Source organism: Microtus ochrogaster, chromosome 4 (genome assembly GCF_000317375.1).
Source record: "Microtus ochrogaster isolate Prairie Vole_2 chromosome 4, MicOch1.0, whole genome shotgun sequence".
Taxonomy (NCBI): domain Eukaryota; kingdom Metazoa; phylum Chordata; class Mammalia; order Rodentia; family Cricetidae; genus Microtus; species Microtus ochrogaster.
In genome coordinates, this window is record NC_022011.1 from 51,310,669 (window position 1) to 51,324,414 (window position 13,746).

The 13,746-nt window shown below is 45.7% G+C and overlaps 1 protein-coding gene and 1 pseudogene across 1 annotated transcript in view; one reads left to right on the forward strand and one right to left on the reverse strand.

Annotated features, from left to right (window-relative positions):
• Ubac1 (UBA domain containing 1) overlaps positions 1-13,746 on the forward strand; it is a 23,488-nt gene that overhangs the window by 1,424 nt on the left and 8,318 nt on the right. Inside the window, exons 2-4 of the mRNA XM_005346263.2 lie at positions 4,602-4,722; positions 5,948-6,021; positions 12,577-12,684. Coding sequence (XP_005346320.1) covers positions 4,602-4,722; positions 5,948-6,021; positions 12,577-12,684 — 303 coding nt within the window. The remainder of the gene's footprint in view (positions 1-4,601; positions 4,723-5,947; positions 6,022-12,576; positions 12,685-13,746) is intronic.
• Positions 357-2,902, reverse strand: LOC102001144 (annotated as a pseudogene).

A 13,746-nucleotide genomic window follows, 5' to 3' on the forward strand; every position in this document is an offset into this window, starting at 1 on the left:
CTTGTAGACCAGGCTGGCCTCGAGCTCCCAGAGATCCGCCTGCCTCTGCCTCCCGAGTGCTGGGATTAAAGGTGTACGCCACCGCCCGGCAAGTCTTCAGGTTTTTGTGGCAGCTCCTTGGAAAGGGTAGTTTAACATCTCCCTTGTGGGGTCAGTCTGTAATGTCAGATAGACACCAGGAGATCTGGTTCAAACCCATGCTACTGCACAGATACTGGGTAACCGTGGGTCTTGGCTTCTGTGGTTCACGTCAAGGAGGCTCACATGAGCAAGGGGAGATGTATTTAGACTGCTTTCTTATTTTTCTTCTTTTTTTCATTTTATGAGAACATTTATTTTATGACAGATTGAAATCCTCAAAATGAACAAGATGCTGCAACTGCTGCCCTCTTGGGTTTAGGGGTTGTCCCTTCATGGAATCCATGTCTGAATCTTCGGTAGACAATTTTTAGGTGCCTCATCCGCCCAGTCCAGGCAGTGTTTTGTCTCAGCCTTGGCACTCCAGTTATATTTTCTCTTGTGCTTGGCAGGGTAGCCGCATTTGCCACAGGTAGACTTCTGAAGGTGGTAGGCCTTAGAGCCACAGCGGCGGCACAACGTGTGCGTCTTGTTGCGATGCTTTCCGAAGGATGACGTTCCTTTGTCATCTTGCTTCTGCCGCCGAGGCCAAAGAGACCGGAAGAACTTGTTTTTCTTAACAGGTTCTCATGGTCTTGCTATCTAGAAAACCCACAGGGTCAGCACAAGCGAAAAGGTTGGAGACTCCTTGGGCATCTAGACTGCCTGGGCATTTACACTTGTCTAGTTCTGTGCTGTGTCCTCTACCACCTGGTTGGGTTCCTTGGGGCTAAACTCGGAGTGACTCTGAAGCCCGTGTAAGGATTGAGGGAGCCAGTGAAAATGTGTTGTCAACCCCAAACCACATTAACACGGGATGTCCCCTCCACTAGTGTGGCATTTTGCTTAACTTACTAATGGTGCGGATTTACATAATCAGTGTGGCAATATTTTATGAAGGGACTGGGAAATGATTTGTAAATGCTTACTAGCAAATTTCAGGAACAGTGGGGAAAATTAGGCAACTGATTTTGATATGGTGCTAATTATTTGTGATATTTAATATTTCAGTTGGTATTGGTTGCAAAAAGCCAGTACAAATCCTGGTGCCACTGCCAGTGACCCTGCATTCTGTGCCAGTCATACAACTGTCACCCACATTCAGAGGGCCTAGCTTGGTTCCTTCCTTGTCTGTGAGCAGGTATTCTTACAGATGAGTGTGAGCTGGAGTTTAGAGCTGTCCTGGAGTTATAGCATTTTGAATTTGTGGGTCTTTATCCTTCTTATCTATAAATTGAGATCTTATTCCACTCTGCATTCTCCAGGTGTGAGGATACAGCGTGATTAAATAACAGGACTAGAGAGAGGAGAATCAGAACTGACCCGCGCCCAGGCCCCGTCATCTCCGAGAGGGTTTTCCAGTTGTCCCTGCCTGTCTCCCTGGAAACCTATCCGTGCACATCACGTTTCTGCCTTGACTTGACTTGCTTTCTGCTCTACACACTTGTACTGGCGTTGTTATTCCTGTGATTTCTCTTCTTTCTGCTCTACCAGAGGGGTATGATTCAGTCTTTCAAACTGTTCTTCCACAGTGCGGCTGGAAGTCTGCTGCTGTATCTCGGAGTCTTGTCATTGTAGTTCTTAAGGAAATGGATTTGTTTTCTGCCTTTCCGGTTTTTGTTTTATCCAAAGTGACTTCACCGTGGTATTCCCCAGCCCGCATTGCCTGTGTCTGGGAAAGGGACACAGTAACCCTCTTTTCTAAAGGGGGTTAGTGGTGATATGGTGTGATGGAGCTGTAGTGTGGAGGGAAGTGCCCGTATGAAGCGCAGAACAACTGTCCCAGGTCCTGTGAAGATGTACTGTACCAGACACAAGCATGAGGAGCCAATGCAGACACCTCTGGGATATATGTATGTGAACATGCAGTTTGTGGTGGTGCATAGTGTCATGACCTATGCTTATGTCTTGGTACTGGTGTGCTGTTGACATGCTTCAGAATACAGGTTTGTTTTTTTTTTTTTTAATTGTGTTTCAGACTAAATTCTGAACTTGACAAATCCACTAGGATTAGCTACAGATCTTTTTTTTATTATTTTATTTTTTATTTTTCAAGACAGGGTTTCTCCGTAGCTTTTTGGGTCCTGTCCTGGAACTAGCTCTTGTAGACCAGACTGGCCTCGAACTCACAGAGATCTGCCTGCCTCTGCCTCCCAAGTGCTGGGATTAAAGGCGTGCGCCACCACCGCCCGGCCTAGCTACAGATTTTTTTCTTTTTAAATATTTATTTATTTATTATGTATACAATATTCTTTCTGTGTGTATGTCTGCAGGCCAGAAGAGGGCACCAGACCTCATTCCAGATGGTTGTGAGCCACCATGTGGTTGCTGGGAATTGAATTTAGGACCTTTGGAAGAGCAGGCAATGCTCTTAACCACTGAGCCATCTCTCCAGCCCCCCTAGCTACAGATTTTTGAACTTCAAAGTAGCCCACTAATGGAAGCAGAAGGGGTGTTATACTCTTTTAGTTGCTGTGACCAGGTACTACAAAAAAGCATCTTAAGGGATGAGTTTATTTTGTTTTATTGAAGGGATGCAGTCTTTATGGCAGGGAAGATGGCTCTGTGGTGATGGGAGCTTAAGACTGCTTGCCCACTTATCTTTAGATCAGAAAGCAGAGAGAGGGCAGTGCTTGCCCTCAGATGGCTGTCTTCTTTTTATTCAGTCTGGTCTTCATCCCATGGGATGTGCCATCACATTCAGGATTGATCTTCCCCCTCACCTAATTTTCTGTGGAGAAGCCCTCAGTGTCACCCAAAAGTACACCTTGTTAATGCTCGACATTAATAGCAAACAGCCATTCCTAGGTTCAAGTTCACATTTTCACAATGGTGAGCATGTGGGTTGCTGTAAGGTAGATTCCATGTTATATGCCCATTGATTTTAACAGCTTTGTTTGTGTGTGATGGTCTACTCTTTAAAACTGTCTTCAATCTGAGTCTGATGGAAGATTCTAGTTTTCTGCAATTCCAGGATCTAGAGGGAAACTCATGCTTCAGTTTTTTTCTTTTCTTCTGGTCAGCAGCCATATGTAGAGGCTGTTGAGTGTGTACATCATGGTGCCAGAGGCCTGACAAACCCTATGTCCCAGATGGGCCAAAGCTGCCTCCAAGCCTGTGTCTCAGTCTCTTTCAGTTTTAGAAAGTACTGATGAGCCATCTCATTGGGCTTCCTGGACTTCTTCCTTTTTTAATCTAACACCAAGGGATCCATAGCAGCAAGAAACAGTTATAGCCTTGGTCTTGTTCTGAGTTTGGGGAGGGGCTGCAGCTGACTTGGCATGATGTGTGGTACCTGGGCCTGGGAAGGCTGTATGACGCTGGGCAGTGGTGAACTTGTGGAAACTTGTACCGGTATACTTGTGAGTGTATCTGGTGTTGAACACACAGGCACAGTGAGTCCCTGTCTTTGTCGTGTGGCACTGGCAGTGTGTTCTTGGTCTCTGTCTACATGACAGTCTCAAAGGCAAGAAGGACTCTCTCTATCCTTGGAGATGGGTGAGTGCTGGGGCCTGGCTGAGATCGTGAGCTATGTTTGCCAGGCCTCTGCCTACAGTTTGTGGTGGAAGGTTGGAAGGGGCTACACAAGCCTCCACTCAGTATGTGAAGTCACTTGTCATGAGGTAACTTCTCTGGTCAGGGTCCTTTTGGAGATGCTGTCTTCCTCTGATATCCTTCTTCTGATAGTTTGCTTTCTAGTTCCTGCATACTCCTCTGCCTGACACTGTTTCTAGGTTTCTGGTGCCCTGGGGTCGTAGACACAGCTGTGAGCCCCCTGGTCTGCTGTAAGCTGCATCTGGAATATGGTAGGATCTTGTGTTCCCAAACTCTTAGCCATCCTAAGAGTCTGATGTGGGCTGGTGATAGGCTTAACGGCCTGGCAGGATCAACGCTTGCTAACATTTCACTCATCTTTTTATCATGTGTGCAGATTCTTTACTGTCGTTCATGCTTTAACATCTGGACTAGGAAGGAAACACTATAATTGTTGGCTGGGGACATGGCTCAGTCAGTAAAATGTGTGCCGTAGAAGCTCGAGGACTTGGGTTGGGATCCCCAGCACCCATGTAAAAGCCAGTGGCAGCAGCACATTGTAATCCAGGCATTGAGACTAGAGGATCTCTGGAGCTTGTTGGCCAGTCACCATAGTTGAATTGATGAGCCGGGTTCAATGAGAGATGCTGTCTTAAAAAATAAAGTGAAGAGTAGTTGAGGGAGACCCCCAGCATTAGCCTCTGGCTGTCAGATGCTTGTGGACACATATATGCACACCCACATGAAAAATATATACACTACATACATACACTATGCACAGAGATAGGGAGAGAGGGAGGGAAGGAGGGATGGACACAGACAGATGACATACCCAGAGACAGAGAAGAAGCCTCAGTAATTCTGGGTGTGGCTTGAGGTGTTAGGCCCTATGTTACTCCTATCCATAATTCAATTTTGTTTATAGATATGTGGCTTGATTCTCCCCCCAGGGTGCTCATGGGAGCTTAGAAGACCCTAAGAGTGTGACCCACCATAAGTTAATACATGCTGCCTCAGAGAGGGTGCTGAGTGACACCAAAACTATCTTGGAAGAAAACATCCAGGACCAAGGTAAGGAGGCCTTGAGAGGTAGTATCCACAGAGCATGGAACCTGTGTCCCAGTGCTACCCACTGGGTGCTTTTCTGAATCTAGACAAAAGCAAGAGACCAAATTGACTCTGGTTCTATTTATTTTTTATTAAAAGAAGTGTGCGTTTTGATGTACTTGTGAAAAATAGCAGAAGTCTAAACTGAACAACTGGCAGACATCTGAGAAGCCAAAAGAGAGTGTTACGTTTAATCCTGTTTTAAAGAAAAAATTCTGGAGCTTCTGGGGCTTTATTTTTCTATTGGACGCACTCATCACAGTGGCTGTTTCAGGGTCCGAGTGAGATTCTTCTGTTCTGCACACCCACTTCTTCATTCATACGTGACTCTGGGAGAAAATTTGTTTTCTGTATGTCATTCAGATGTGGACTTCAGGCTGTCATCCTTTATGATTGGCTGTGACTAAAGCTCAAAATGGCATGGACGGTGATTCCCCTCCCCCATGATGAACTGTGGACTGGCTCCAGTTCAGGTTGTTCAAGCTTTAGGTCAAGTTATAGATTCACAGAGTTTTAGGACCAAGCCCTTGAAAATAAGGACATTGTGTAAGATGTCACCCAGTGCTCTGTATGGTTCTCAGGAATATGCTGTGCCCACCTCAGAAGCCACAGGTCATCTGTGGTGACCCAGTGGCCACTTCAAAGCTGAGGAGGGAGTGCTGGCTTGACTTGGGGGTACCAGAGAAAACCCCTGACATCAAGCATCCAGCACCATTCTTGTGGGTCGTGTGTGTGTGTGATATCTCACTATAGCCTGGTTTGCCTAGAACTAATTATATAGCCCAGGCTGGCCCCAAACTCACAGTATCCACCTGCCTCTGCCTCATGAATGCTGGTATTAAAATTGTACACCACCATTCCCAGCCTTTTTACTCTGCAGAGGTGTGTGTCCATGTATGAATATGCATGTGGGGGTCGGGTTGACATCACTTTATGCACTGAGGCAAGGTCTCTTGCTAACCCAGAACTTGTCTATACAGCTATTCTGACTAGCTCGTCTCTGCCATGCTTACCTGTCACTCACGTGGTTCTGAGTGAGTGGGGATCTGAACTCCAGTCCTCACTCTTCTATAGAAAGGCCTTAAACCACTGAGCTATCCCTCCCGACCCCCTTCTGGTACCTTTTTGTCATTTATGGCTATGAAATGGTAACTGTCTTCATAGATACAACTGTTATATTTTTTTCTAGATGTCTTGTTATTGATAAAAAAGCGTGCTCCTTCTCCACTTCCTAAGATGGCTGATGTCTCAGCAGAGGAAAAGGTAAGTTTCAAAGTTTGGAACTAAGGGCTCTTTACTGGTCGGTGTCTCTTGTGCTTCTGACTTCAGAGTGCTTGGTTTATTCCTTGGGCCTGTATAGTCCCTCTAAGGGGTCCTTCATCGTGACTGAGCCTGTTCTGCTTGAGTGTGTTTGTGATTGGTGTCTAGTGACAGAGAGCTACCATGGCTCTGGAAGCAGAGGAGAGCAAGGGCACCATCCTTAATGGGTGCTTCCTCCTGTGCTCCAGTGTGAAGTGCCAGTGTTGATCTGTCTTTCCCTTCTCCCAGAAGAGTAATATAGAAAGCTGTAGCTAGATATATCTGCACATAAAGAGTGGGCATGAACATGCATTGGCCTGTGTGTATTGCAGTTATGTTGAGTGCAGTGTCCTGGAGTTTATGTTAGAGGGTGATCTATGGCTTGCGCCTTCCCTTTATCTGGGGCCTTAGGAAGGTACCCACTTTGTTGTTTGCGTAGTGACTGCTCCAGAGCCCCATCCTTCAGCAAAGTTCTCTTACGCAGTGCAAGATGCATCCCGAGCATAGCTTGTTTCAACACCAGACCACACACCTGTGCTTGGTGGAGAGATGATATTTTAAAGATTAATTTTTAAAACTTTTTATTTGTGTATTTGTGTGAGTCTGTGTTTCTCTGCCTGCAGAGGCCAGAGAATATATCTGATTCCCTGGAGCTGGAGTTACAGCTCCTGAAGTGGGTGGTAGGAACTAGACTTAGGTCCTGTGGAGGAGCAGCAAGCATTCTTACCTGCTGAGCCATCTCTCCAGTCCCGGGATGTGTTCTTTTAAAGAGCAGTCACCTTTGTTTAACACCTTGTCCTGTTTCAGGAGTCTGTACTTTCTTTATATGTGCTCTGAGTGCCAGGGAAGTGTTGTCTCAGGGAAGGATCTTGGGCTGGATCCATGGCCTGATGCAGATGAGCTATTTTGGAGACTCTTCTGGGGCCAAGGATATGTGAGAGCGCCTGGGATTCACACCCTCCTTATCTTTGGCCACCTGGCCGTGGTGGTGTGGGTGTGGGTACTGACAGGCAGCAAATGGACAGCTCCATCCACCTTCACCAGACAGATCCTGGGCCACCCCTGCTTTCCTGAGCCAATGGCAGAGCTCAGATTACAGACTTGAAACTCCTGTAGCTATTAAGAACATAGTTCTGATCACAAACTGTGTGGCTTACCGCTTGCTTAGAGTACTTACTCAGAGTAAGTGGCTAGTAGCTTGCTAGAGCTGCCTTGACATAGTATATAACTACAAAGTGAAACATCGTGGCATTATTTAAAATTCTAAGTAAAAACAATGCAGTTATTAAGAGTCGAAGAGTACTACAAATCTAATAAAAATCGTACTGGACTCATAATTGAAAGTGTTGGGGACAGATCTCAGCTGCCTTGCGCTTGCCACTGAAACCCATCCAGCCCACCTCTAATTCTTTCAGCTCTTATTCTTGGCTTATTCTTATTCTCTTCCTGCTTCCTAGATACTCTACATTCCTAGCTCTTTCTGCCTTTACCAGAGTTAGATTGTGGCTTCTTAGTGATAAGGATACAGCTCCCCTCCTAGTCTCCTTCCCTCAAGTGATAACAGAAGATGGGGTAAATACTGTTTTCTGTCTACTTACTGTCCTAGTTTGGGTGTTTATTGCTGTGAAGAGATACCATGACAACTACAACTCATTTAATTGGGGTGGTTTGCTTACATTTTTAGAGGTTCAGTCCATTGTTATCATGACTGGGAGCATAATGGTGTGCAGATATGCAGCCTCATCTTGCAGGCAACAGGAATTCGCTGACAGTCACACTGAAGGAAGCTTGAGCAAAAGAGACCTCAAAGCCCGCCCCCACCATTACTCACTTCTTCCAACAAGGCTACAACTACTTCAACAAGCCACATTCTAATAATGCCACTCCCTTTGGGGGCCATTTCCTTTCAAACTACCATATTCTACTCCCTGATCCCCAAAGACTTAAAGCCATAAAATAGTGCAAAAAAATGTGTTCAGTCCAACTTCAAAAATCCCCATAGTCTCTAACAGTCTCAAACTTGTTTCAAAGCCCAAAGTCTATTCTGAGATACATGGCAATCTCATAACTGTAATCCCCCCTGTAAAAATCAAAATAAAAAAAGCAGGTCACAAGCTGGGCGATGGTGGCTCACGCCTTTAATCCCAGCACTCGGGAGGCAGAGACAGGTGGATCTCTGTGAGTTCAAGACCAGCCTGGTCTACAGAGCTAGTTCCAGGACAGGCTCCAAAGCCACAGAGAAACCCTGTCTCGAAAAACAAAAAACAAAAAAAAAAAAAGCAGGCCACAGGCTGGAGAGATGGCTCAATGGTTAACAGCACAGACTGCTTTTCCAGAGAACCCAGGTTCTATACCCAGCACCCACATGGCAGCTCACAACTATCTGTAATTCCACTTCCAAGGGATCTGACACCTTCATACCAATGCACATAAAATATAAGTTGGGAAAAAATATCATATATTTCCAACATATAATGGTACATATAATTCCCAAAATGCAGGGAAGGGAGCATAGTGAGGAAATACTGGACAAGAGCAAGGTCAAAAACCACCTGGGCAAACTTCAAACAGTGCAGTTCCATGTCTGATGTAAAAAAAAAAAAATGTGCTTTAGATCTCCAACTCTGTTCAGCTCTGTTGACTGCAACAAATTATTTCTCCTGGGCCAGTTCCACTTCCTGTTAGCAGCTCTCCTGGGCTGGTAATTTACAACTCTGGCATCTCTAACATCTTTGGTTCTCCAAGGCAATCTGGGCTTCAACTTCACAGCTTCAAGAAAAATGGCCTGTCTTTTAGACCTCCATTCAGGGACACCCCTGATACATGCCTGGCCTCCGTGGCTTTATTCCATAACTCCTTTCTTCTGTTCTTAACTCTAAAACCAGAACCATGTGACTGAAGCTGCCAAGTTCTGCTGTTTGCTGGGGCTGGGACATGGTCCCCTGGTTCACTTAGATCTTCACCAGCTTTCTGTCTTCACTACCTAAACTTGACTGCCTGAAACTTTCTTTGTAGACCAGGCTGGCCTCAAAGTTGGAGAACTGCCAGCGTCTGGCTTTACAGTGCTGGGATTAAAGGTGTGCCCCACCACACCCGGATCTGAGTTTTTCTTTAGTTTCTTTTCACCAGCTGGAAACTTAACTGGGTGGGGTCTTACCTTGAGGTCACCACTCCCTTTATTCCATTTCTTAATCCTTGAATCTCCATGAACAGAGGATTTAGCTTCATTCCACTTTCTCACGGTCTTTTTCTCCTCAGATATTTTTCCTTGCTTAGCTTGCTCCTTTTCATTATATATCTGCATTTGATTTCCCACTAATATTCACATGAAAGCATCTATACTAGGCTGTTCGGAGATTTCTTCTGCCAACGAATTAATACAAAATTCTTCACTTTACTTAGGCAGACTCTTTGGACAATGACAGAAGGCAGCCACTTTCTTCACCAAAATATCATGAGAACAATCTCTAGGCAACATACTAAAATTCTCCTCTGAAACCTCTTGAGTAAGCCCCCTATAGTTCACATAACTCTTAGTACCTCTGTCTTCCATGCTCCTACCAGTATGGCCCATTAAGCAGTGCTTAAAGCATTACATGGCTTTCCAAACTCAAAGGACCAAAGTCCAAATTCTTCCAAACAAACACATGGTCATGCTTATGACAGCAATACCCCAGTCCCTGGTACCAACTTCTGTCTTAGGGTTTCTGTTGCTATGAAGAGATACCATGACCACACCAGCTCTTATAAACATTTGTTACTTTCAGTTCCTAGAGGCAGTTTGCATGACCTTCCATCTTCATCAAAGAAGTGGAGATTTTTAGTGGTTGAATCCCCTTGCTGGAAAGAGTGATATCCTTTGTAAGGGCCCTAATGGCCAGTACTAAAAAAAATCAATGCTTTTTTTTTTCCTGCATTCAACTGTGCCAAATGGCAAAACCCAAGCCCAGGGCTGATCATTCCTGCTTATGTCTTAGTATCTTGCAGTCTTTGGGGGCTGTTATCAGGAAGCATAGGGCTATCTGAGTTCTTTTCTGCAGAATTGGTTATCTTCTTGTCTTGTTCCTTTGGTGTGTCAGACTTGACGTCACTGTGATATAATACCTAAGGAAACATGCTAGAGGAAGAATTTATTTTGTCTTAACTTTTCAGAAGTTTCAGTCTGTGGTCAGCTTTATTGTTTTAGCTATCACAGTACAGAAACCTGGAGGAAGAGCATAGCAGACAAAAGCTGTTTACTGCATGGTAGTCAGGAGGCAAAGAAGAGTGAAGGAAGGGGTCAGTCCAAGTTAATACTCTGTAAAAGACACATCTGCAACTGGGCAATGGTGGTGCACGTCTTTAATTCCCGCACTCAGGAGGCAGAGGCAGGCAGATTTCTGAGTTCAAGGCCAGCCTGGTCTACAGAGCTAGTTCCAAGACAGCCAGGACTGTGCAGAGAAACCCTGTATGGAAAAACAAAACAAAACAAAAAGATACATCTTTACCCATTTCATCTAACCAGGCCTTGCCCCCACAGTTCTGCCATTTCCCTACTGACACTTTGAATCTGTCAACTGATTAAATCATTGATTAGGCTTCAGTTCTCAAAGCTCTTTGGGAACACCCTCTCAGACATACCTCAGGTGTGCTTTACTAGCTTCTCTGTGTCTCTCAACAAACAGGGGTAGGTGGAACGTGATTTTGGCAGTCCACATCTGACCTGAACAGAGTGTTACTCTTGGCGTGCTGTGATCGCCTCCTTTCCCTGCTCCGTCTGTCTGTCTGTCTGAAACTTGGGAACTCTATATCCTGAGGAATTGCGGAATTTCATTATGCACTCTGAAATAGACTTTCCCCAGATTCTGGGGATTCAGATGTTTGAATTCTACAAATTGACTTCCGGATCTTTTGCATATTCTAAGACAGGGCCTTTCTGTGTTGCTCTTGTTAGCTTGTACTTCTATGTAGACTAGGCTGGCTTTGAACTATTGGAGATCTTCCTACTCCAGCCTCCCAAGTGCTGGTATTACTGATGTATGCCACCACACCCGTTTGTTCTGATTGTTCTTGATAATTTCTTTCTTGCTTTCTTTCTCTGAAGCTATTGTTGGCTGACCTGGTGGGCTTGCCTCCTGTGGATTTCCTTGGCCATATCTTGTAACCATTCTGTATCTTCTTTCCCTGGCTGTTTTGGCTCTTGCCGGTGGCACCCTGGTGTGTTCATGCTGGGTTGGTGTGACTTCAGGTTGCTGGTACCAAGGTACCCACCTCCCTTACCTGCTCCCCCTCTTCCTCTTCCTCACTACTTCTTTATACTCCTGGCCTCTGAGAGCCCTGGAAGCTTGTTGGTGCTTTGTGCCTAGATGACTTGTGCCAGCTGCTGAGCTCAATGGAGCAGAGACCCTTTTGTACCCCTCTTACTCCAGTCTACCCTGTTCTGGTTGGCTTGCTGATTATGTGAGTAGCTGGGGTAAACAAGAAGCAAAGCGGTAGCAGGGTACAGAAAGGTTCCCCCTTCCCCCTTCTCCCTCCCTTGTTGTTAGGAGCGCTGTTTTTTGTTTTCAGGCAGTTCAGCCTCGAAATAACCACACAGAAACTATATTATTTAAATCACTGCTTGGCCCACTAGCTCTAGCTTCTTATTTACTAATTCTTACATCTTAATTTAACCCATTTCTAGTAATCTGTGTATTGCCATGTGACTGTGGCTTACCAGCAAGATTCCAACTGGTGGCTGTCTCTGGTGGGGCTACATGGCTTCTCCCTGACTCTGCCTCCTTTCTCCCAGCATTCAGTTTAGTTTTTCCCATCTACCTAAGTTCTGCATTATCAACAGGCCAAGGCAGTTTCTTTATTCACCAATGGTATTCACAGCATACAGAGGGGAACCCCACATCACTCTCTCTCTTAAGTGCAGCCTCCCACTCTAGGCTTTCAGGTTTCACCAGACTGTTGTTGGCTAAGGCCAGTGAGGCAGAAGTATGGTTCTGGCACTGGTATCCCAGTGCCCTTCAGTAGGTTGGTATGGCCTTGTTGTATCCTGTGGGCTCTTGACATTAACTATGGCCCCAATACACCCTTTGTGTGCCTTTCTGGACCTTCTGAACTTGCTGAGTGCTGTTCCCTCTGCTGGTCTGGTTTTCTCTCCTGTTCTTATCTTTGAGCTTCTGCCACCTTCATCTTTACTTTCATTCATGGAGGCTTGGGAGACCTCCGGGCTTCACTGCAGCTGTGTGCTCCTCTGGAGACCTCTGCCCCAGCCCACTAAGGTGCTACAGGACTGCCACTCTGCAGCACCAACCTCTCTGTCTTCACCTACATATGGTTTATAGCAGGTACGATCATGTCCTAAGCATCTTTTGGCTTCTGCTTCTAATACTGTGCATAGCACTTTCCAGAATCTTCTCGCCCAAGGGGATCACAGTTAAATCATAAGAGGTTACTGTTCTCCTCGCTTTTGGCTGTTGGTCCAGGTTCATTGTCATACTCTTCATGTTCCTGGGCTCTTCTTTCTGACTTGAATCATTTTCTCTGCAGAAGAAACAAGAGCAAAAGGCTCCAGACAAAGATGCTATCCTCCGGGCGACAGCCAACCTGCCTGCCTGTAGCACAGACCGGACTGCAGTCCAGACCACCATGAGAGATGTGAGTACGTTCCTAGTGTGGGGCTAGGGGCATGTCCTGTGGGGTAGCAAGAAGCTCTTTAAAAGTGTTTAGGGTTAGTGTGGTGGCTGACATATGTTGTGGTCCTGGCATTCAGGAGGCTGAGGCAGGAAAGATGGCTTGAGCTCAGGTTTGAGGCTAGCTTAGATATTATAGTCATCTGCCATACACACACACACACCCACACACACACCACACACCCCGGAAACAGAACATTCAGGGACTCTTTACTACTTTAGAACTGTTGTACAAATTATAATTTCTCAAACTACAAAATTGACAAGATATCTGTATCACTGAACAGACAGGCAGCTGTAGGGAAATGATGGCTTTGCTCTGAATACAGCAAAGCTTTCAGGGAGGAGTCTGAGCTCCCCAGTCACTTCGGATAAGAAAACTAAGTTGAAGTCAAAAGCCTGCAGGTTCCATGGGCTAATCCATGTTAGAGTATATGTATGTCTATGCAGGAGCCAGGGAAAGTGGCCAGCATTTAACTTTCAGCGGTTCTGGATCCGTACTGACAGTGCTAGGAGCCCAGCTTCCTTGGGGACTTCTTGAAGAGTTCCATTTGATAAGAGTTTTGTAATTCTTCTGCATTGACTTGGACATGTGGCCCTCCTTGGTTTCTATGGGTCCAACCCTGAGTAGGGTCTCAGGAGGCTTTAGGTTGTTCATGTCCCATCTCCAGGCCCAGTACCAGAGAGGGGGCTGGTGCAGAGGGTGAAGGGGTCTCTGATCTCACCAGTCTAGGGGTTTTGTTTATTAGTGAGACAGAATCTCACTGTATAGCTCAGGCTGGCCTTAAATTCGCAGAGATCTGCCTTCAGGTTCTGGGATTAAAGATGAGGGCCAACATGCCCTCAAAGATTTGGAGGGCTATGTCTAGGGGTCTAGGGTAGAGTTGCAGATCGAATCAGGTTTCTTGGATATTCAGAGAAATGGGATTTTTTTTTTTTTTTCGAGACAGGATTTCTCTGTGGCTTTGGAGCCTGTCCTGGAACTAGCTCTTGTAGACCAGGCTGGTCTCGAACTCACAGAGATCCG